The sequence below is a fragment of the Echinococcus granulosus genome (genome assembly GCF_000524195.1).
Source record: "Echinococcus granulosus chromosome Unknown EG_S00252, whole genome shotgun sequence".
Taxonomy (NCBI): Eukaryota; Metazoa; Platyhelminthes; class Cestoda; order Cyclophyllidea; family Taeniidae; genus Echinococcus; species Echinococcus granulosus.
In genome coordinates, this window is record NW_020170632.1 from 31,006 (window position 1) to 53,019 (window position 22,014).

Genomic DNA, 22,014 nt, shown 5'->3' on the forward strand with positions numbered 1-22,014 from the left:
AAAGGGAGGGGTTATGTAATACCCAGATTATTTGTTTAACTCTTCGTTCTGGTTTAAGGGGCACTTAGGGTTCCTTGATTGGATCTCCACTGCGTGGCATGGCGTCTGGACCAGGCCACTAGCCCCCAGCCAATCTCCACATCGGCAGCACATATTCTGTTCGAGTATTATGTCTTCTTTTGTCCTCAAAGAAGTCTCAGGGAACAACAGCTGTCGCTGTCAACAAACAAAAACCTTATCCATAATCTTTTATGGAAGAAGATAGGTAGGTTATTGGATCGGTATAAAATAGGAGAATTACGATGGGAGAAAAACACACGACTTTCCAACTTAGAATGTTTTAAACATTAAGCATTTTATTTTCTAGTGCGATAGATGACTCCTCTTACATCATTCTTACACCTGAGGTATATTCAGTGGTAGGCTTATTTTAAATTGATTGAACTAGAGGTCAAAGTAAGCAGAGATCGAGAGCCATAAAGAAACTATCTTTGGATTAATTAAATAGTACACAAACAGTATTCTTCACATTTGATGTCTAAAAAAGTGCCCTCAAGCTAATTAGGTTGACTGGCTTTACATCGTTGAGCCGATGCAAATGTTTGCCTCATTAAACTGCACCTCAAGTCTTGCAGCCTCTTTCGATCGTTGGTGCAGGATTTGCGAGAGGTTTGCTTTGGCCGAGAAGATTGGATGTGGGTATTGTTTGAGACGGAATGATATCTGCGTCGTGCGTACACTCGGTTTATGCACTCCTCCCAGCGTGTTGCCGACGTGGTAGCTGAAACTGGAGGTGAGAATTCGTTGGCAGAAAAGGTTGATCCCTGCTCTGCCGATGGCAGACACCGCCTCTCGTCCACCGACATAGATCTGATCGCTCGGGATGCCACGAATGGCGCTCCTGAGGTAATTTCCGCATCCCTTTCATCTTCCATCTTCACAGTTGGAATTTTAGTACGGCGTCGGCGGCGGACAAATTTGGATGATGGCTTGCGCAGCCTGTGCTCCTGCCGCATCATGAGGAGTGGAAAGGAGGCGTTTTCTTGTGGTTGAGGACGTCCGCGGAAAGATGGCAGTGGCTCACAATCTCCGTAATCTTCAACAATGTTGGTGACCACATCATCATGCTCGTTGAAGGAGTGGGTTGAGGTGTCACTGATGGTCGCAGTGTCCCACAAATCCGAGGGTAGTTGATTCACCTGACACTCCTTCGATATCTGCCACGAATCCAGAGTCCTTCTTGCAGGCTGCTCTACCTGCACACATTTATCCACTTGAAGTGGGTAGAACTTTTTATCAACTCGAAGGATGCTACGTAGTTTGTTGATGCGCTCCATCGTCTCCTTTGGAGTCGGTGTTGTGTCTCTTTTCAGTGGTGAGACGGCCACTCCCTCTGCCTTCGTATTCAGGAGTGGACTCCCCTCTGGACAGAATGCAGTGGAATGGCTGCCAAGTGCCTCGAAGTAGACGGTATTCTCTGTCAAGTAGGGTGATTGGGGAGTGGTGATTCTGTCAGGGGGTATATCGAATTTCGGTTCTGGAGAGGGAGCAGGGAAATTGCGGGACTTATCCGCCAGCGGTTCACTGAGGATTTGACCAAGTGATGCATGCCTAACCACTGATTCATGAAGCCGAATGCATGGAGTACTGTCGACAGCCCTGCTGTTTGTCGGTTCATGAAAGCGTAAAGATGCTTTCTGCGAATTCTCCAGGGAGATGAGTGCGTGAAAGGGTGAGAAGGGACGCACAATTTCACACACGCGTCCCTCCCGAAGAGAGACTACTCTGAGTCTGCTCAGGCTTGGAGTGTCATTGGTCATCTCCTTGGAGTGCTGAATAATGTTTCCAGTGCCTCGCATAAAGGGAAACACCTCTTCATGTGGTTTTAATATCGTCACATCGTTCGTCAAGACGTCGTCCCTGGTGTTCCACATGGTACATTCCTTGGTTCTAGAGATGACCTCTTCACGTCTCTTATCACACGATTCGAGGGTGATGCGTGGACTCGGCAAAGGCACTTCAGTGTCGGTAAATGCCTCCTTCTCAACGGACAACTTGGTGCTTTTCGCTGGCGTCGATTGGAAAACGACGCCTTCCATGCACCGCAATTCCCTGTATCTCAAGTCTAATGGACAGCGAGAAAAGGTGAACAGGTGGTGTGTCCTCTTGGGATGTGAATCCTGTAGTTCGGAGCATTGAGGAAGCGCATTGCTTGTGGAATTTGAAGCAGTATTTGGTTGATATGTTGGTTCACGTAGATCGAGCGTGATGGGCGGGGCAACTGGATTTACGTGGACATGGATCGAGGAGGTATATGACTTCTTGTTACTAGTTCCCGACGGAGACTGGAGATACAAGTCGCTGCATGCCATTGCGTTCTTGGCAGAATTGTGTGCGTGTGGCTGTGAATGTGATTTTTGCCGTGGTATTGGCTGCGGCGATGGGGGAGGTGGTAGTGGTGGCGGTGGTTTCTTTAGCAGAGCCCTTGGAGCACCCACGGTTGCGGGATTCATGCGCAAGTGACTCACTCGAACGTTGCTGCTACGCGAACGCTTGAGCGACGCGAGTGGAGAGACTAGAGCCGAAGGTCGGTCCGTGGGGCGTTTATGAGACGATGTGAGCATGGATGTAGTTGGTGTCCCCGGTGCTGCGAGTCCAGCAAAACCTCTACCGCCTTTATCTACCGCCTTGGGTTGACTGCTGTTATGGTAGGAAATTTTCATTCCATTCCCCTCTGCAATTCTTGCTGGTGTAGTGGCGGCGCTTTGTGCATGATAGCTGACAAACACTGTTCTCTTTTCTTCGTTGTCCTCTTCTTCCTTATAGGGTGGCCAAAAGGAGAACGTGGGACTGACGGGCGAGTGGTGACCATCGTTGTGGCACATGTCCATTTCGCTTTAACCCTTCAGTGAGGCCATTTTCAGATGTCATGACGTGGATCAATAAAGTGCGCGTAGATTTTGAACCTCGAGCTTTTGCTCGCGATATATTCCTCTAGGAAAAACAATAGGTCAGATGCGGTAAATTTTTTAATGGCGTATTTATACATGCTTTTTTCCATTTCTATCTGTCACAGCTGGAACAGTTTTCGTGCCTCGTGTTCGCGGGTGTAGGTGGATGTCTGAAGTCTTCTACGGCCCCTGGATTTGGATGATCTTAGGTATTCATAGGAAAAGGAAGTGTTCAATGGGCTGCTTCAAGTTGATTTCACGGGTTTTTTTTTATAAAACGGGTCGTTATCACTTGACAGGTATATCTAAGTCGTAATGTACAGGGTGAACTGGATAAAGTGCAATGGGATACTGCTGTACAGCGTTTCGAGACTTGCCTGAAGACTAGAGAAGGCACAATACTCGGACAGAATTTGTAGTGTCGACCTGCAGAAGGGCTCGGATTTTAGATTGCCCGGTGGAGGCATGATGGCGGGGCTGTAAGTTCCCGTTACTAAAATCGGGAGCCTGGAAGCAATCAAAGCATTGTAGTTATCACAAAGTGGCACATTTTGAGACTTTCGAATGTGTGAACGAATTAAACTAAACTCCATAAAGGGCAAAAGAAGTAGCGGGGAAAAAGGGAAATACCCTTATATGCAATGGAAGACATTTTCTCCTCGAGGAAATTACTCAAAATGTACAGTCTTATAGCGTATGAATTGCAACTGAAAAATCTCCTCAAAATAATTTCGGCCAACCTCACCACTGAGGAGTCTTGTTGATAAGACAGTTGAGAAATGGAGGTGTTGATATGAAGCTATTCTGAAGGTCGTTAGCTGTGGTTTGTGTAAGTCCGTGAACGCAACCCATTGTTGCTTGTGTGGAGGACGGTCTATGTGATTTGGGAAAAAAGTGTTATTCGCATGTCACCTCCTTTTAGGTCTCTGTTGCTCTATCAGCGGTGGGATTGACTGCAGTGAATTTAACGGATCTCATTTACTAGCTGTTTTGCTTAATCACCGTCTTTGATTAGGTAGGAATGGTTAGGGACAACTTGTACCTAACCGAAATTGCTGATGTTTTAAAGTTGTGACTGCGTAGCTGCCACATGAATAAAATTTTTCTGATAGGTGTTTTATTATCCGAAGGAGCTTTATGCACCCCAAGTGGCTTTGGTTGAGGTCACGTTGTGTTAGTTACCGTGTCATGCCCAACTCAGTAGCCATTCAGTTTAGTTCACGCTAGTGTCGCATTATTCATGGGCTGATCCTTCTTTGAAGTCTGTACTGAAACGCAAACTTGTGTACGACAATTAACTTACAAGCCAGAAGGATGGGCTTATGTGGTCTTAGGGTGAAGCAAATAGTCTCAAATTTTATTTCCCACGTAATGAGTGTGTAGGAAGAGGCGAGCTGCAATTCTCCTTTAAGGTGTACCTTCGCGTTAACTCGACCCTATATCCTAAAAATGATCTGGACAGGAGCGAAGATTTCAGCCTAATTGAGGGCATTTGCTTCGTTCTGAAGTACTAGGACTGACTACAGGAAAGGAGGATTTAGCGGAGGAACACTTTGCAAGCGCTAGACTTAGCCTCGATTTATTCACCACCTACGGACAGAGGAAGGGCAGTGCATGTAAACCGGATTAATATGGGAGATAGTTATGCAAGCTGTTAGGATAGATTCTGTTTTATTTTAACAACCTCAACCACGATTATGCAGTATGTTCACTAGCAAAATGGAAATAAACTGGAGTAATTTACCAGAACGTGTATTTGGTGCTGGATGTTGTAGTCCTGAATAGTAATCTTCCCTTAAGTGAGAAAGACATCCAACTAATTGGTGAATAAATGAATTGCAATTGTGGAAGCCCTTAAAGAAACCAAATCCTATCTTCACTCCTTAGTGTCATCCTCCAAACTGAATGCTTATTAAAAGGCGGGGCAATTACAAGTGTTGCAAACACCATATGCTTGGCATTACCTAGCCTTTGGTACTCGTTGCCTTTTCCTGGTCTTTTCTTTCACTACTCGTAAAATACATTGCTGAAATTGATCATGCGGGTAACAGTTTCTTCAATTTTAAGACTTTTGATTAAAATATTTCATGACCTTTTAGTAACGTTTATGAAAGAGCATTTTTTGCCCTTTATTTCAGCGAGTTGTTTTTCCTCCAATTAACGGTTTAATTTCAATTACCATTTAGCATTTTGTTCACATATCAAACAGCCACAGAATTATGGCTTAGGATTTTATCTAAGACGGGCAAATCAACCGGAAATCGAGAATTCCGAAATGGGTAAGCACAGTGGTTACATGGATGTATGTATCTTTAAATTTTGCATTATAGTTTTTGCAGCAAGTACCGAATTCACGAGCCCAGCTTTCTCATGTAATATCTAATCTTGGGAATAGAATAACCTCACAGAAGATTCGAGCTAGGACTAAAATTCAAAAATAGTAGACTGAGCTTGTAATTTCTTAGGTGAGGCGGTAGCTCCTTAATACTCCCTTGAGGGTAAAAGGCAACACTGGAGCAGAATATGAATTTTGGGCACACAGAGGAGCTTTGGGAGCCGGACCACCTGGTGAATGTACAATGGCAGAGTAACCTTTACCAAAACCGAGAGTTAAACAAGTGACCAACATATTACAATGCGCCAACCCCGCTTATGATCTGAGACAAGACCAAAATTTGGGAAAATAATGGAATGAGCTACCATTCATGAAATGAAATTGTCTTGAATCAGAACATCAGTTTGTCGTTACTTCTTGCATACAATGATGCCATTATTTCATTAGAATCGAGAAGAAAAATTCGGACTAATTACCGTCGACAAAATCAAAAACAGAAGGCTTTTTATTCTAATCACCGCCGTTTAATTGAACTTTGACAAAATATGTAGATACAGCTAGTCATTTAAACTTTGATTCGAGATGAGCTTTGAGCTTTCGCTCCACTATCAGTTTAGAGATTTCAAAACCCGCTACCATCAGTCTAACGAGTTGGTAAGGCACAACTGACCGCGTGCTTTCCGTAGTCCAAGTCTATGTTGACCTTTGCAGAGCTACTAAATCTAAGGCAAATTTTACCGGCGATCCCTTGAGCCAAGTGTATCTGGGTTCTCTCTACACCATTCTGTTTCTCCACTTCCGTTCCCCCCTCTAGTAAATAGGCGTAAATAATAACCCCACAGGAAATCGGCCCACTTTGGCTTTATTCAGTTAGAGAGCGGGCAGGTTTAGTGTTAGGGTAAAGGTCTCTCTAAACGTTGTGCATTCGACGATAATCACTGAGGTATCAACAATGACGTGAGACTGTTGCAAGAAGGTGAAGTGTCACATTACACCTTCGTACAGAAGACTACACCACACCATTCTCTCCCACTTGAGATTCTTTACTGCACAAATAATTGACGAAAAGTAGAATCCCTAAGCAATATTTACTAAATGAAAATGTAAAACTTCTGATCAGAAAACGTAGAGAAACGGTCGCTTAAGAAGTGTTAACAATCTTGAATTTGGTCACATACAGCTATTGCATTACAGTACCACCAAATGAAAGGGCTCAAGCTGAAATAGTAAGCAGATGGAAAGCGGCTTGCGACCACCGACGTGTTCTTTGTGACGAGTACAGTGCCTCATCGGGTTTCTCAAGATGGGTGAGTTCTGCTCGCCGCTTCAATCCATCCCCTTAAACTACAACCCCAAATTTAGTCATATCTGTGTAATTGTTACTGTAGCGTCTAGAGCATGACATGGAAAAGGATACTGAGCTTATGAGGGCATACGTGTGCACTCTCCCTCCTAATAGTGCTATCACAGCATCTCTACGTGCTACCATCTTCGACTGGATGACTTCGGTAGGGATAAAGCGATAATACTGCTTTACAAATTTCCACTTTCCATATTGAAATAAGACATTTCTCTGCTTCCCGTTCCCTCTCTTTCGTAGTTGCAAGAGCTTATGCTAATCCAATCACAAAGTTTGCACATGGCTGCTTGGTTCGTGGACCACAGCGAGTGGTGCGAAGAACCGAAATTGGGAGCTTACGTTCTGAGGGCGTTGGCAGCTTTCATGATTGGCGACATAGCCATTGCGTCTAGGGCTGAAGACGAATGGAATAACATGCGTCACGATCTAATTGTTTTCTCTGAACACAACTATAGCCTGGAACAAGTATGTTTGCTGTACCTCATCGATGTGATATCTCGCATTCACTACCAGCTCCAGATTCCCATGCTGCGATTATAACTTCCAGGTTACAAGAGAGGAAAAGGCTATAACTGACAAGCTCTCGCGGGACCTGCCTTATCCCACTCCACATAGCTTTCTGCTACCCCTTATGATGATCTCAGATGATAGGAATCTACCCCCTGAATTCACTTGGGTAACACAGTCCTTTACTTTAAGATAAGTACAGCGCCCGCCGGCATAGTTCCTCAGTGGTCCTATTTTTAGGGCATACCCCTATGTATCTATTGCTTGGACCTGGGTCTCCTAAGTGACCAACTTGCACAGTACTCCGCCAAATTTAAATGTGCTGCAGTAGTATTACTCTTTCGAAGAATTGAAAGAAGCTTTTGCCAGTGTTCGACTGAAGAGCTCAGCAATCCCTCTAACCCGTGTAAGTATCATCGACTCTCTGAAATGACGGAGCTTTTGTGTGAGATCCAAGCGCAAGAGCCCAATGCTAATCTCCGCTCCGTCTCTGACATATATGCTAAACTTTTGAGGGAAGCTCAAGACTTCGTTATGCGTGGAGTGCAGGCGGAAGTTGAGTGTGCTCCATCACGGTGTGAGGTGAGTAAATCCAAATCCTATCAATGCCTTTGAGCCAATTTATGATTGTTTCAGTTTAAATGAAAAGCATTTAAGCAGAGTGCATGGAAAAACAACAGCGCTACTTCTCGCTGAGGTGAGCAATGAACGAGACCCGGCAAAGTTATGCATCCAAAAACTGCAGGCTTCAACTTAGTAGGGGCGAGAAAATTGATGTTTTAGTCACCTTGTCAGTGGCAAACCGTAAATTGGTTATGCCCACGATGAAATATCCTTCAAAAAGAGGGGAATTTCAATTACCATCATTTCTTCTCCTTTGGATTGTGTAGGCTGCCCTCCATAAACACAACAAAGCCGCCTATTTCTTTGTATCAACAGCCGGAACGATACACACCATTAAATTTGACAAGCTTTGAAATGCCTCCAATGCGCCATATCGATGACTCGATCACCGTGTCAGCAGAATCCACCAGTGCCGGAGGCGATTACATTCGCAAGATGCGCTTTTCCTTTAGCAATTTGAATTCCCAAGTTGCGGAGAAAATCCTACTTTCTAGACGGACTTCTCGAAAAAGAAACAGCTCCCTTTATTTAAAGAATAAAGTAAACTTTTCTTTCCCTACTAATATTATGGGCTGTAAAGGGATAGATGAACATAAGTAGTGGATTAAGGATTACACCTTTTGCCATTACACTTCCCACTTTTACGCTACAGAAAAAGTATCACGAAACGAGCTAGAGAACCGGTTTTGTCGTACCTACGTCCTTATCCACCAGCTTAGTCTATTCCCCGATCATGTGGGCGAGCGAAGAAATGCGCTCACAGTAGCTAATCTTGCAGACTTTAGCAACACTTCCCCAGTGAATCTAGCCATGCATTCCGCCTGATGGAGGACGTGGGCCTCAGAAATCGCATACGAATCCGTGGCGTGTGTCACTAACACGATTGCCATGGTGACATACATTCACCGCACCATCTTCGTAAATCACAAAACGAAACGTCACAGACGGTTCGTGGTCACAGGAAGCCCCGACAAGGATGGTCAAAATAAGGGAGACCACACGGCGCAACCAAACAGATTAAAGACTCTTCAGGCCCCGTCATTCGGCCTGCATCCTCTCGTCACGAAGGCCAGCTCACACCAACTCTACGTATTGGCAGTGGTTACCCCCAGCTTCGACGAAACCTCAGAGATGACCCCCGACCACTAAGGGTTTTGGATTATTCCTAACAAGTGGTGGAAATTATCCTGCACTGCTCCCAAAGGACTCGATCGAATAGGTCCTGCCCATGATTCTCCCAAGTTCCAGTCAGAATGATCCATTTTGACCCCGGGTCCCAGTCTAGAACGGCAGTAGTCAATAAAGTGAAATGTATTACCAGAGAGAAAGTGAATGAGATCAGCAAGTGGTGTGGAAGAGGCCAGCAACACGATGCCCCTCAGTGACCAGTTTATTGTACGTCTCCATTGCGGGAGCTGTGCGTTCCACAATGACCTTGAAATTGAGAGCCTCCAGCTCCTTCACAACTTCAGGTGGGACATGAAGGAAGGCCCACTGGCCTCGGGTCAGTACTACCACCTCCGCACCTTTTTCCTTCAAATCCTCCACGTCCTCGCGTGTTATGCCGCCCCAGTGCGAGGTGCCTGCAAGCAATCCACTTCAGCCAATCAGAGGGCTGGCCTCCTACCCACCCAAAAGAGCGTGATTACACGAGAAGGAAAGGTATATAATGAAGGCATTTATCATAATCAGGCGTAATTCGAAAGGTGTGCAGTCCACACTAAGGCCTTCATTTTTTTGCGGCAATACCACCCGCGGCAGTAAGTGCGAAGTCTGGTCCAGTAAAGACACTCGGTCAGCCTACATAGCACAGACTTGTCCGGTCAGAATACCGCGTATCATGGTGATGGATAGCAGTGATGGTGCATACTTCTATGCGACATGTGACGATTAGCAGTCGCCTGCCAAAAAAGCATGAACCACGAAACGTCTGACACCCACTTGTATCTACAAGACTTCAAGCGTATGGTAGTAAGACGAGGATTTCAGAAACCATCGACGACTTCGTTCACTCATGCATAATAACACTGGACCATTTAAAAAAATGAAGAACCTACGATTAACTAATACCAAAAAGTCTGTAACTCAAGTGTCAAAAAAGAAACTATAAATTTCCTCTGAAGATGACTTACCGCCCTTGTTCCAGTCCCATCCACAACTGCCGCCGGGCCAGACCTTAGCATCTCTGTAGACGACTTCCTCACCCTTGACAGCCTTTCCATCCTCACCGATTTTCTCCAACGAGATGGAGCCCCAACTCATCTTCAAAATCTTCGGCGATGTCATTTCTGCAGATAGTAATAAAAAGCGCACACCTTGTGGGACGAGCTCGCGTTAGGGTAGCATGCATGTTTCGAGGTCATCGGCGTGAGATGAGAAGTGGTCTTAGAGAAACTACCCATATACTCACAAAGTATTCTGGAAATGTGAACCAATAGTTGAAAAGGAAACGCAACTAGTTGTTGAGCATGGGTGGGTCGTGACAGCTAGAACAAAACATTAAACAGAGGAAAGAAAAAACATACCCACGACACCAGATACGGAAGTGAGTACTGAGACAAAACTACTATAGTGTCAAAAAAGGACTAGAAAAACGATCCAGATAAGAGAATGAAAAAAGCGGAAGTCGATCAGACCTTACCTAAAAATGCATTTGCCCTTCTCCCCATCCAAATAGATAATAGTTTAGCTAGGAAACTATTTTCCCCTACCAAGAAATCAAACGCCACAATCAGCAAGAACTGTGCTAAATTTGCAAAAATGGTTTCCAAACAGCGAAAACAAGAGATTTGCTGAACAATACAACGAGTTTAGGCAAAGGCTACAACGTCGGCATACCAGTCGAGTGACCCGCTTGCTTTCCTTCGACCAAACAGTGTGGTTGAGTAAGTAGAATAAATTAGGATAATAAAAATGGGAAGACGCATGCATTCTCGCTCGATTGCCTCTAGACCAAAGCTGTTCTTTGAAAACAACATTGATGAAAAGGCTTTTTTCCATGGTTTTATTGCAACGACAAAATAATACAGAGTGGATTTTAGTAGTCACGCTGCCAATTTCTAATAACTCTAAGCATTTTTCTAACTTGCTTATTTTAAAAACCCCTATACAGGTTACAAATTAGTAAAGTATTTTTCCTAACTTGTTGCTTTAAAAATATTAAATTGCACTCCGCTTAGCGGCAAACACGTGTATAAGAAACAAGTAACAGATTCTGAGTGCATTTTAAATTTGCATTTTTTAGGTGTGTATATTTTTACCTTAATGACGAGTATTTTGTTTCCGTCTTTAACTCATTTAGCCGCCTTGGATAAGTTTTGAGCCTCGTTTGCACGTGACTATGAGGTGTTCGTTCTCAATCAATCCTAAGTACGCGGATCCTGACTTTCAAAGGCTATTTCTGGAGATCTTTCGTTCTCCAGAAGGGAAAACAATGGAAAGTGGGGGTGTGTACGCCTGTATTCAAGGTCGCTCTCCATCTTCATCCGTGAAAATAAAAATTTTAGCCTTTTTTCTAGATGGCGTCAAGATAATCCACTCACCGTTTACGTGTGCAGTACTTCCAAATTTTCTGGAAACTGCCGAGATTTGCGCTCTAGAGGTTGAGGCTCGTAAATTTCCCCTCAATCGTCGGCTAAACGACCTTTTTTCACTCAATCAGAGCGGCGATCTAAAGGGGCTCTGTAAAAGTGCTAAGCTTGCTGGGAAATTTCCACTTTTATGTCAGATGAGGTTTGTTTATACTATTGTATTGCTGAATAAAGGCATGTATCCGACCACTGTATCTACTGTAGCTTCTACGTTCCAGGGAATTCCTCGCGTCCGATATGTTACAATGGATGAAGGCCGTTACTGGTTCCGATTTGGACGAAGGTGAAGTTAGCTCAACTATCTCTCTTTATGAGCCAAATGGTGAGGCTTTGTCTCTGTTGCCCTTTGGGCTTTTACATTCATCTGATTTGGCTCTCGATTTTTCCAGATTATCTCCTTTGTCACGATGACGAACTGGAGCGCCGACGCATCGCCTTTATCATCTACCTGGTTCCAGAGGATTGGGATGTCGCCATGGATGGTGGAACCCTTGACCTCTACGAATCCGGTCCCACTCCCGGCTGCAACGTGGTACCACCCGGATCTGGTGACTATCACCCCTGGCGAGTCGTCCGTTCTCTGCCTCCTGGTCGCAATTGTTTGGCTTTCTTCGAGGTCTGTTCGAAATCATTTCATCAGGTCAGTTTTGTTGGTGTTAAGCATTTGACCTGAGTGTCTTGTAAGTCTATTGACCAGCATCTTTTCATTAATCTCGATCCGTAACGACGACCATTCTACTGTTTCTGCTGATCTTACGTCGCTTCTTTTTGTTTCGTTATTAGTTTTTTGTGTCTGGTCTCTTGTCACATATTTTCTTTCCGTGGGACGTCGATGCTTAGAGTTCGCACAATATGGTGGAGGCAGTTTGTTTCTACAATCTGCTTATGTTAGTTATCAATTTTCGCAAATGTCACTTATTACCGTGCATTCTGTTTGGTGTTTACCTACCACATGTACGGAGTCATATACGCAGCGCTTATTCCAAATCTGAAAAACAGTGATGTGATGGCTCAGAGAGCTTTTGACGCATAAAGTTATCGACAAGATCGATGTTTGTTTTTCTAGAACCTCGGAATCGACAGACAAGTTCTCAGGGAAAATTCAAGCCCCTTCTCTTTTGTTTGCCTTGACGACAGGTGGCGGAGGTGATCGGCAAGCGAGACCGTCTCTCAATTCATGGGTGGTACATGAGTGATCCCCTCCCACGTGTGCCTCGGTCACGCGATCCTGTCAGAATACCTCGCCTTCCCCCCTGCTTCATTGAGGTGGGTTGTTCGCCTTCCCTTCGTCTTCTGTCTTCTGCTTGGAATCCTACAGTAGTGAATTAATTTGTCGCAATAGGAGGAATTGCTCTTCAAATGGCTTTCCCCTACTTATATTGACCTGGAACAGCTGAAAGTCATTCGACGACGTTTTATTTCCACCTCGGAGATCCAACTGCGCCAGTTCTTCCGCGTAAGTTTTTTCCTTTGCACTGTGGGGGCTAATTTACCGCTGCGCTTTTCCTCCGCAGGAAAGCAGCTGGGAGCGTCTGTGCAAAGCCATTCTGAGTGCGGAGGAGGCCGTTTGGCTGCATGAGGGACCGATGGACTTGAGGTTCGCGGTTTATTTTTCCTCACCGTTTGAACGTCATAATCAACTGCGTGGGAATTTACCAATTATCACGGCTAAGACAAGTGTTAAATTGATTTGGTTTGATCCGCACACCAATTTGTCCGCCTATTTCATTGATATCTAATGTTTTTTGCTTCAATGGCAGTTCTGGTGGGAGTATTTAGTTCGCATTTGTCGTCTTTGTAATCCCGTCCCATGCATTTAATTTTGGCATCCGTGATTATTAAAGGTCATCCTGAGGTTATTCCACACATCTAGTGGTGCCTAAGATCCACTTTAATTCCCCTTGGTAGTTGCGAATGCCTTTGGTCTCTGACTCTTGGATGTTAATTGGCGCCGTAATCATGTGTGGAAATCTTTAGTTTCCACAGTCAAGGCGAGCGCAAAACTGATGTAGTTCGTCTAGGCTTTGTGGTAGCTTCGGTGAACTAACACCTGTGCTCATATCGGTTCTTGCTTTTTCTTTTCAAATCCATCTCCAAAGGGACCTAGAGCTACGAGAAATTCCACCCTCCACAGGGTTTACCATTGGCTGTGAGGGTATTCATTTCATATCCAAACTCAAAGTCAACTTTTTTTGCTTTGACACTTGATTTATGTGCAGATTCTTTTATGAATATAGCAAGGCGCACTTACAAACCGTAGTTATCCTACTAACGAAGGTTTCTGCGATCGCTCCGTGCGCAAATTGAGTCTTTGCGGTGCTCATAAGGTCATTTTCACGGGCTCCTACACCATCAGTTACCGATGTCACTTCATTCACTGTGAAATAATACTTGACGTCTTAAGGATTTGCATAGGCTAAACGTCGAGCGATCCCATCATGAGATAAATCTTTTATTCTCCTGAAGCATAACTATATCATGGAAATGTTTACAAGAGGGTTGCAGTTTGATTTTCCTGCAGGAACGTAAGTGTGCTGCCCTACGCCACAGAGGCGGAGGTGGCGGCGAAATTGCCCTTGGATTGTCATGAGGTGCGACGTTTATTCACCTCAGAAGCGATGCTTCTCCTCCTCTCCCAAATGACTGGCATCAGGCTTCACCCCTTAGCCCGTTGTGGTGCTGAGAAGGCGGAGGAAGTGGAGGACGACAATGGCAGCGAAGCTAAGCGAAGTCGTTTTGAAGAGACAACAAACACTGAAGTGACTGCTCCGCGATTCCATCGCTGGTGTGCTGGCATGTACACACTGCTGGCCGATGCGGAATCTGGTGTCATCGCCACAACCGCGCCTGATGGTGGTGTTTCTACCTGGCGCTTGGATCTTTTCTATCATGTCGGTGGCTACGGATGCAAACTGGGCGAGAAGGCGAAAGCGATCACCGAGTCGGCCACCGGTGGTAACAATAGTGGCATCAGTAACAGCAGCGATGGTAACAATCAACTCTACTGGCAGGACTGCTGGAATGGGCAGATCATCTACGTTTCCAGGACGGATAATGAGGAGGTATACCCACAGCGAATGTCGGAAACTACTTTTCCTTAGCCTAGTTGTCCATTTGTATTCGATTTAGTGCTTCGGGCGGTCTAAGATCCATCCCTGTGGGTCACCGGTGCAACATGCAGGAGGGAGTGGGGGATGGTCGAGTCTGTAATAACTGGTGGTTATTGCGCTTCAGTTGCTGCGCGTCCAACCTGAGGACAACGCGTTAACCCTGGTGTACTGCGACGCAGCGGACAGTGCGAAATTTGTACGATACCTCAACGTCAAGGCAGCACCTCTTGCATTACCAGGAGCCTCTACCACAACCCCTTCCTTTGCCTATGATGTGGCAGTCAGCTACTTCCATGAGGACGATGAAGCTGATGATGATGACAGTGAGGAAGGTGATGGGGAGGTTGAAGACGACACCTCCTCTGATGAAGAAGAGGAAGAAAGTTTGCATGAAGCAGAGGATAATGACAGTCATTCTGATGAGATGGAGGCTGCAACGTGATCATCTTTCTTCTCATTCCTTATGCCTGTTTGAGTGTGTGATTATTGGTGTATAAATGGGCTTGTGAATTCTCTTTTGAAAGCTTCGTATTTTTCCAATTGTGGCAAGAGGAGCTTCTTTGGCAAGCACGACTGACTTGCAAACTTAGACATTGGAGGGAATTTTCCTTCCGTGATAGCGTTAGCTAATAGAGTTTGAATAAGGGATAGGCTTGTTTAATGCTCTCTGGGGGCATACTGGTCTAGGGATTATGGTCATCAGTTCTGATGCGCGCGGTGCTCTAGGCTCATATTTGTGGGAGGTCACGCCACACGACTTGGGGGTTTTTCCGCTTCCTTCGATTTTGTTTGTTTTCGCGAGGGAGGGTGTCCAGCGCAGTATTCGATCCGCATGCACATTGTGTTCCGCGGTGACCCACGTTCGATGTTGCACTTTGACTCTGGTGAGTCCCGGCAGATGCACGCCCGCAGTCGGTCACGTCGGCCTTATTGTTACTTCCCGTTCCGGCTTGAGGTCGTGTGGCAACGGAGCGCCTCCGAGACAGGCAAAACTGAACGACCCAAGTCACATTTGAGAAGCTGTCGGATGGCTAACGCTACAGATTGAAAAAGCTGACAACTAGCACCTGGTCTCCTGGACAGTACTTTGGTAGCGCTGAAGGCGCACAGGCCATATATCATGCGACCTAGGATACAGACGTCGGGGGTGACGGGCCACGTGCAGTGGACCGTATTCAGTAAATGGTAGTACTAGCAGGTGAGAAGACATTCACCGCCCCCTTTAACGTTACCATTGGGTGTTTTGCAGATCTTTTAGAAGGGACTACAATGGGTTCAGGTCATCATCTCTGATTTATAAGTTTCTGGTTTGGCAGAGTTACCCCTTCCACCGAGCTGAATTCTACTAACTTATCAGTGTTCAACTCTTTTCCGTATTACCATTCATGCGAACGCTCCTTCGCATAACTGTATGCACAGCCAAGGGTGCATTTGATGAAGTGACATCTCCAAAGAGTTCGCCATCACTTAAGGGAAGTACAGCCCCATCCACATAATTGGAGTTTGTGTGAAATATTATTTTGAAGATTGGAAGTTAGCCGCGGGAAGAAGTAGAGTTGAAAGCCACGTTGATTATGCGTGATTTCCAAATAATCTGACAGGTTTATTTGTTGTTCATGCAGTTTAATTTCAAAAGTGATGTGTCCAGTTCTTTCATCAACTTTGCACCTCACCGGCTATCCAGTTCTGTCTTGGTGTCGCATCAACAATGATTTGATAATGGAATGCATTGATTGTTTGTTTAACTCTTCATTTTGATTTCAAGGGCACTCAAGCTCCACGAATGGACATCTGCTGGGGAAACGTGGCCTTCAATCCATACCTTTGGCGCCTAAGCCCTTCTATGCTTTGGTAATGCATATTCTTTCGTCCTCAAGAAAGGCTCGGGACTCTACATTGTTGTCATTGGCAAGTGAACCTGCTCCTGAAATGCATCTGTCCTGATTTCTCCTACTGAATGCTGAACCTTAATGTGACGGAAGAAGGGTAGGTGTCGCTATTGGGAGAACTTGTGACAGCTCCTAATAGAGGGGCTGAAAATGACGTCTACCTTCGGTAACTACCCCAGTTCCGTGTTCTGCAGGAATGCCATTAACAGCTGAAGCAGCCATAGCCGTGAACTATCTGGAGAAGTATCGTTATGGAGCCATCAACAGTATCTGTATGAAGAAGTTATTTACGTAAGTACGTAAGTACCATCCAGCTACTGGCCGGATAGAACCCAAGTAGATATGTGGCTGAACAGCACTGAGGTGGGAACAAAGTAGCACGGAGAAACAGACGCGGAATTTTATCCCCAAGGAACTATTTTAGACCCCGTTCTTCGCTAAGTGACTCTGCTGTTAGGCCAGTATTCTTAAAACAAGCGATGGTCATAGGAGATGGCCTATGCATTTCGCCTTTAGCTCAACACAGCTCCTAAGCTGGAAGAAACTCCAGATCCACTGCATTTGCCAAAAGGGGTCAGTGACGTTGCAGTAAGCTATCTCTTTAGCTGCATGAAATTTCGAGGTCTGGCACTGTTAACTTGTTGGTGTTTCCTTACAGTATCAACTATGATGTAATGACTGCCATAGGAATTCGGCCAAGGGAGCTTGGAAAAGGGAGGGGTTATGTAATACCCAGATTATTTGTTTAACTCTTCGTTCTGGTTTAAGGGGCACTTAGGGTTCCTTGATTGGATCTCCACTGCGTGGCATGGCGTCTGGACCAGGCCACTAGCCCCCAGCCAATCTCCACATCGGCAGCACATATTCTGTTCGAGTATTATGTCTTCTTTTGTCCTCAAAGAAGTCTCAGGGAACAACAGCTGTCGCTGTCAACAAACAAAAACCTTATCCATAATCTTTTATGGAAGAAGATAGGTAGGTTATTGGATCGGTATAAAATAGGAGAATTACGATGGGAGAAAAACACACGACTTTCCAACTTAGAATGTTTTAAACATTAAGCATTTTATTTTCTAGTGCGATAGATGACTCCTCTTACATCATTCTTACACCTGAGGTATATTCAGTGGTAGGCTTATTTTAAATTGATTGAACTAGAGGTCAAAGTAAGCAGAGATCGAGAGCCATAAAGAAACTATCTTTGGATTAATTAAATAGTACACAAACAGTATTCTTCACATTTGATGTCTAAAAAAGTGCCCTCAAGCTAATTAGGTTGACTGGCTTTACATCGTTGAGCCGATGCAAATGTTTGCCTCATTAAACTGCACCTCAAGTCTTGCAGCCTCTTTCGATCGTTGGTGCAGGATTTGCGAGAGGTTTGCTTTGGCCGAGAAGATTGGATGTGGGTATTGTTTGAGACGGAATGATATCTGCGTCGTGCGTACACTCGGTTTATGCACTCCTCCCAGCGTGTTGCCGACGTGGTAGCTGAAACTGGAGGTGAGAATTCGTTGGCAGAAAAGGTTGATCCCTGCTCTGCCGATGGCAGACACCGCCTCTCGTCCACCGACATAGATCTGATCGCTCGGGATGCCACGAATGGCGCTCCTGAGGTAATTTCCGCATCCCTTTCATCTTCCATCTTCACAGTTGGAATTTTAGTACGGCGTCGGCGGCGGACAAATTTGGATGATGGCTTGCGCAGCCTGTGCTCCTGCCGCATCATGAGGAGTGGAAAGGAGGCGTTTTCTTGTGGTTGAGGACGTCCGCGGAAAGATGGCAGTGGCTCACAATCTCCGTAATCTTCAACAATGTTGGTGACCACATCATCATGCTCGTTGAAGGAGTGGGTTGAGGTGTCACTGATGGTCGCAGTGTCCCACAAATCCGAGGGTAGTTGATTCACCTGACACTCCTTCGATATCTGCCACGAATCCAGAGTCCTTCTTGCAGGCTGCTCTACCTGCACACATTTATCCACTTGAAGTGGGTAGAACTTTTTATCAACTCGAAGGATGCTACGTAGTTTGTTGATGCGCTCCATCGTCTCCTTTGGAGTCGGTGTTGTGTCTCTTTTCAGTGGTGAGACGGCCACTCCCTCTGCCTTCGTATTCAGGAGTGGACTCCCCTCTGGACAGAATGCAGTGGAATGGCTGCCAAGTGCCTCGAAGTAGACGGTATTCTCTGTCAAGTAGGGTGATTGGGGAGTGGTGATTCTGTCAGGGGGTATATCGAATTTCGGTTCTGGAGAGGGAGCAGGGAAATTGCGGGACTTATCCGCCAGCGGTTCACTGAGGATTTGACCAAGTGATGCATGCCTAACCACTGATTCATGAAGCCGAATGCATGGAGTACTGTCGACAGCCCTGCTGTTTGTCGGTTCATGAAAGCGTAAAGATGCTTTCTGCGAATTCTCCAGGGAGATGAGTGCGTGAAAGGGTGAGAAGGGACGCACAATTTCACACACGCGTCCCTCCCGAAGAGAGACTACTCTGAGTCTGCTCAGGCTTGGAGTGTCATTGGTCATCTCCTTGGAGTGCTGAATAATGTTTCCAGTGCCTCGCATAAAGGGAAACACCTCTTCATGTGGTTTTAATATCGTCACATCGTTCGTCAAGACGTCGTCCCTGGTGTTCCACATGGTACATTCCTTGGTTCTAGAGATGACCTCTTCACGTCTCTTATCACACGATTCGAGGGTGATGCGTGGACTCGGCAAAGGCACTTCAGTGTCGGTAAATGCCTCCTTCTCAACGGACAACTTGGTGCTTTTCGCTGGCGTCGATTGGAAAACGACGCCTTCCATGCACCGCAATTCCCTGTATCTCAAGTCTAATGGACAGCGAGAAAAGGTGAACAGGTGGTGTGTCCTCTTGGGATGTGAATCCTGTAGTTCGGAGCATTGAGGAAGCGCATTGCTTGTGGAATTTGAAGCAGTATTTGGTTGATATGTTGGTTCACGTAGATCGAGCGTGATGGGCGGGGCAACTGGATTTACGTGGACATGGATCGAGGAGGTATATGACTTCTTGTTACTAGTTCCCGACGGAGACTGGAGATACAAGTCGCTGCATGCCATTGCGTTCTTGGCAGAATTGTGTGCGTGTGGCTGTGAATGTGATTTTTGCCGTGGTATTGGCTGCGGCGATGGGGGAGGTGGTAGTGGTGGCGGTGGTTTCTTTAGCAGAGCCCTTGGAGCACCCACGGTTGCGGGATTCATGCGCAAGTGACTCACTCGAACGTTGCTGCTACGCGAACGCTTGAGCGACGCGAGTGGAGAGACTAGAGCCGAAGGTCGGTCCGTGGGGCGTTTATGAGACGATGTGAGCATGGATGTAGTTGGTGTCCCCGGTGCTGCGAGTCCAGCAAAACCTCTACCGCCTTTATCTACCGCCTTGGGTTGACTGCTGTTATGGTAGGAAATTTTCATTCCATTCCCCTCTGCAATTCTTGCTGGTGTAGTGGCGGCGCTTTGTGCATGATAGCTGACAAACACTGTTCTCTTTTCTTCGTTGTCCTCTTCTTCCTTATAGGGTGGCCAAAAGGAGAACGTGGGACTGACGGGCGAGTGGTGACCATCGTTGTGGCACATGTCCATTTCGCTTTAACCCTTCAGTGAGGCCATTTTCAGATGTCATGACGTGGATCAATAAAGTGCGCGTAGATTTTGAACCTCGAGCTTTTGCTCGCGATATATTCCTCTAGGAAAAACAATAGGTCAGATGCGGTAAATTTTTTAATGGCGTATTTATACATGCTTTTTTCCATTTCTATCTGTCACAGCTGGAACAGTTTTCGTGCCTCGTGTTCGCGGGTGTAGGTGGATGTCTGAAGTCTTCTACGGCCCCTGGATTTGGATGATCTTAGGTATTCATAGGAAAAGGAAGTGTTCAATGGGCTGCTTCAAGTTGATTTCACGGGTTTTTTTTTATAAAACGGGTCGTTATCACTTGACAGGTATATCTAAGTCGTAATGTACAGGGTGAACTGGATAAAGTGCAATGGGATACTGCTGTACAGCGTTTCGAGACTTGCCTGAAGACTAGAGAAGGCACAATACTCGGACAGAATTTGTAGTGTCGACCTGCAGAAGGGCTCGGATTTTAGATTGCCCGGTGGAGGCATGATGGCGGGGCTGTAAGTTCCCGTTACTAAAATCGGGAGCCTGGAAGCAATCAAAGCATTGTAGTTATCACAAAGTGGCACATTTTGAGACTTTCGAATGTGTGAACGAATTAAACTAAACTCCATAAAGGGCAAAAGAAGTAGCGGGGAAAAAGGGAAATACCCTTATATGCAATGGAAGACATTTTCTCCTCGAGGAAATTACTCAAAATGTACAGTCTTATAGCGTATGAATTGCAACTGAAAAATCTCCTCAAAATAATTTCGGCCAACCTCACCACTGAGGAGTCTTGTTGATAAGACAGTTGAGAAATGGAGGTGTTGATATGAAGCTATTCTGAAGGTCGTTAGCTGTGGTTTGTGTAAGTCCGTGAACGCAACCCATTGTTGCTTGTGTGGAGGACGGTCTATGTGATTTGGGAAAAAAGTGTTATTCGCATGTCACCTCCTTTTAGGTCTCTGTTGCTCTATCAGCGGTGGGATTGACTGCAGTGAATTTAACGGATCTCATTTACTAGCTGTTTTGCTTAATCACCGTCTTTGATTAGGTAGGAATGGTTAGGGACAACTTGTACCTAACCGAAATTGCTGATGTTTTAAAGTTGTGACTGCGTAGCTGCCACATGAATAAAATTTTTCTGATAGGTGTTTTATTATCCGAAGGAGCTTTATGCACCCCAAGTGGCTTTGGTTGAGGTCACGTTGTGTTAGTTACCGTGTCATGCCCAACTCAGTAGCCATTCAGTTTAGTTCACGCTAGTGTCGCATTATTCATGGGCTGATCCTTCTTTGAAGTCTGTACTGAAACGCAAACTTGTGTACGACAATTAACTTACAAGCCAGAAGGATGGGCTTATGTGGTCTTAGGGTGAAGCAAATAGTCTCAAATTTTATTTCCCACGTAATGAGTGTGTAGGAAGAGGCGAGCTGCAATTCTCCTTTAAGGTGTACCTTCGCGTTAACTCGACCCTATATCCTAAAAATGATCTGGACAGGAGCGAAGATTTCAGCCTAATTGAGGGCATTTGCTTCGTTCTGAAGTACTAGGACTGACTACAGGAAAGGAGGATTTAGCGGAGGAACACTTTGCAAGCGCTAGACTTAGCCTCGATTTATTCACCACCTACGGACAGAGGAAGGGCAGTGCATGTAAACCGGATTAATATGGGAGATAGTTATGCAAGCTGTTAGGATAGATTCTGTTTTATTTTAACAACCTCAACCACGATTATGCAGTATGTTCACTAGCAAAATGGAAATAAACTGGAGTAATTTACCAGAACGTGTATTTGGTGCTGGATGTTGTAGTCCTGAATAGTAATCTTCCCTTAAGTGAGAAAGACATCCAACTAATTGGTGAATAAATGAATTGCAATTGTGGAAGCCCTTAAAGAAACCAAATCCTATCTTCACTCCTTAGTGTCATCCTCCAAACTGAATGCTTATTAAAAGGCGGGGCAATTACAAGTGTTGCAAACACCATATGCTTGGCATTACCTAGCCTTTGGTACTCGTTGCCT

The 22,014-nt window shown here is 45.4% G+C and overlaps 4 protein-coding genes across 4 annotated transcripts; 2 read left to right on the plus strand and 2 right to left on the minus strand. All coding sequences in view use genetic code 11, as the record gives it.

The window, feature by feature from the left end:
• Positions 1–557: 557 nt before the first annotated feature.
• Positions 558–2,885, minus strand: EGR_10688 (hypothetical protein; the record flags this gene model as incomplete). The annotated part of the gene is made up of 1 exon (XM_024499937.1): positions 558–2,885. The coding sequence occupies one exon, from the start codon at positions 2,883–2,885 to the stop codon at positions 558–560; it is 2,328 nt and encodes a 775-aa protein (XP_024345650.1).
• Positions 2,886–5,868: 2,983 nt separating this feature from the next.
• Positions 5,869–8,926, plus strand: EGR_10689 (Cyclin-B1-3; the record flags this gene model as incomplete). Its single annotated transcript, XM_024499938.1, has 7 exons — positions 5,869–5,940; positions 6,675–6,794; positions 6,887–7,111; positions 7,194–7,322; positions 7,394–7,735; positions 8,093–8,186; positions 8,739–8,926. The coding sequence occupies 7 exons, from the start codon at positions 5,869–5,871 to the stop codon at positions 8,924–8,926; spliced, it is 1,170 nt and encodes a 389-aa protein (XP_024345651.1).
• Positions 8,927–9,115: 189 nt separating this feature from the next.
• On the minus strand, positions 9,116–10,708 carry EGR_10690 (hypothetical protein; the record flags this gene model as incomplete). Its single annotated transcript, XM_024499939.1, has 3 exons — positions 9,116–9,360; positions 9,910–10,065; positions 10,606–10,708. 3 exons carry the CDS (start codon positions 10,706–10,708, stop codon positions 9,116–9,118), a joined length of 504 nt encoding a protein of 167 aa, XP_024345652.1.
• An 896-nt stretch (positions 10,709–11,604) lies between these two features.
• EGR_10691 (2-oxoglutarate and iron-dependent oxygenase domain-containing protein) lies at positions 11,605–14,919 on the plus strand (the record flags this gene model as incomplete). Its single annotated transcript, XM_024499940.1, has 5 exons — positions 11,605–11,689; positions 11,757–12,007; positions 12,434–12,513; positions 13,889–14,429; positions 14,602–14,919. 5 exons carry the CDS (start codon positions 11,605–11,607, stop codon positions 14,917–14,919), a joined length of 1,275 nt encoding a protein of 424 aa, XP_024345653.1.
• Between the last annotated feature and the right edge of the window lie 7,095 nt (positions 14,920–22,014).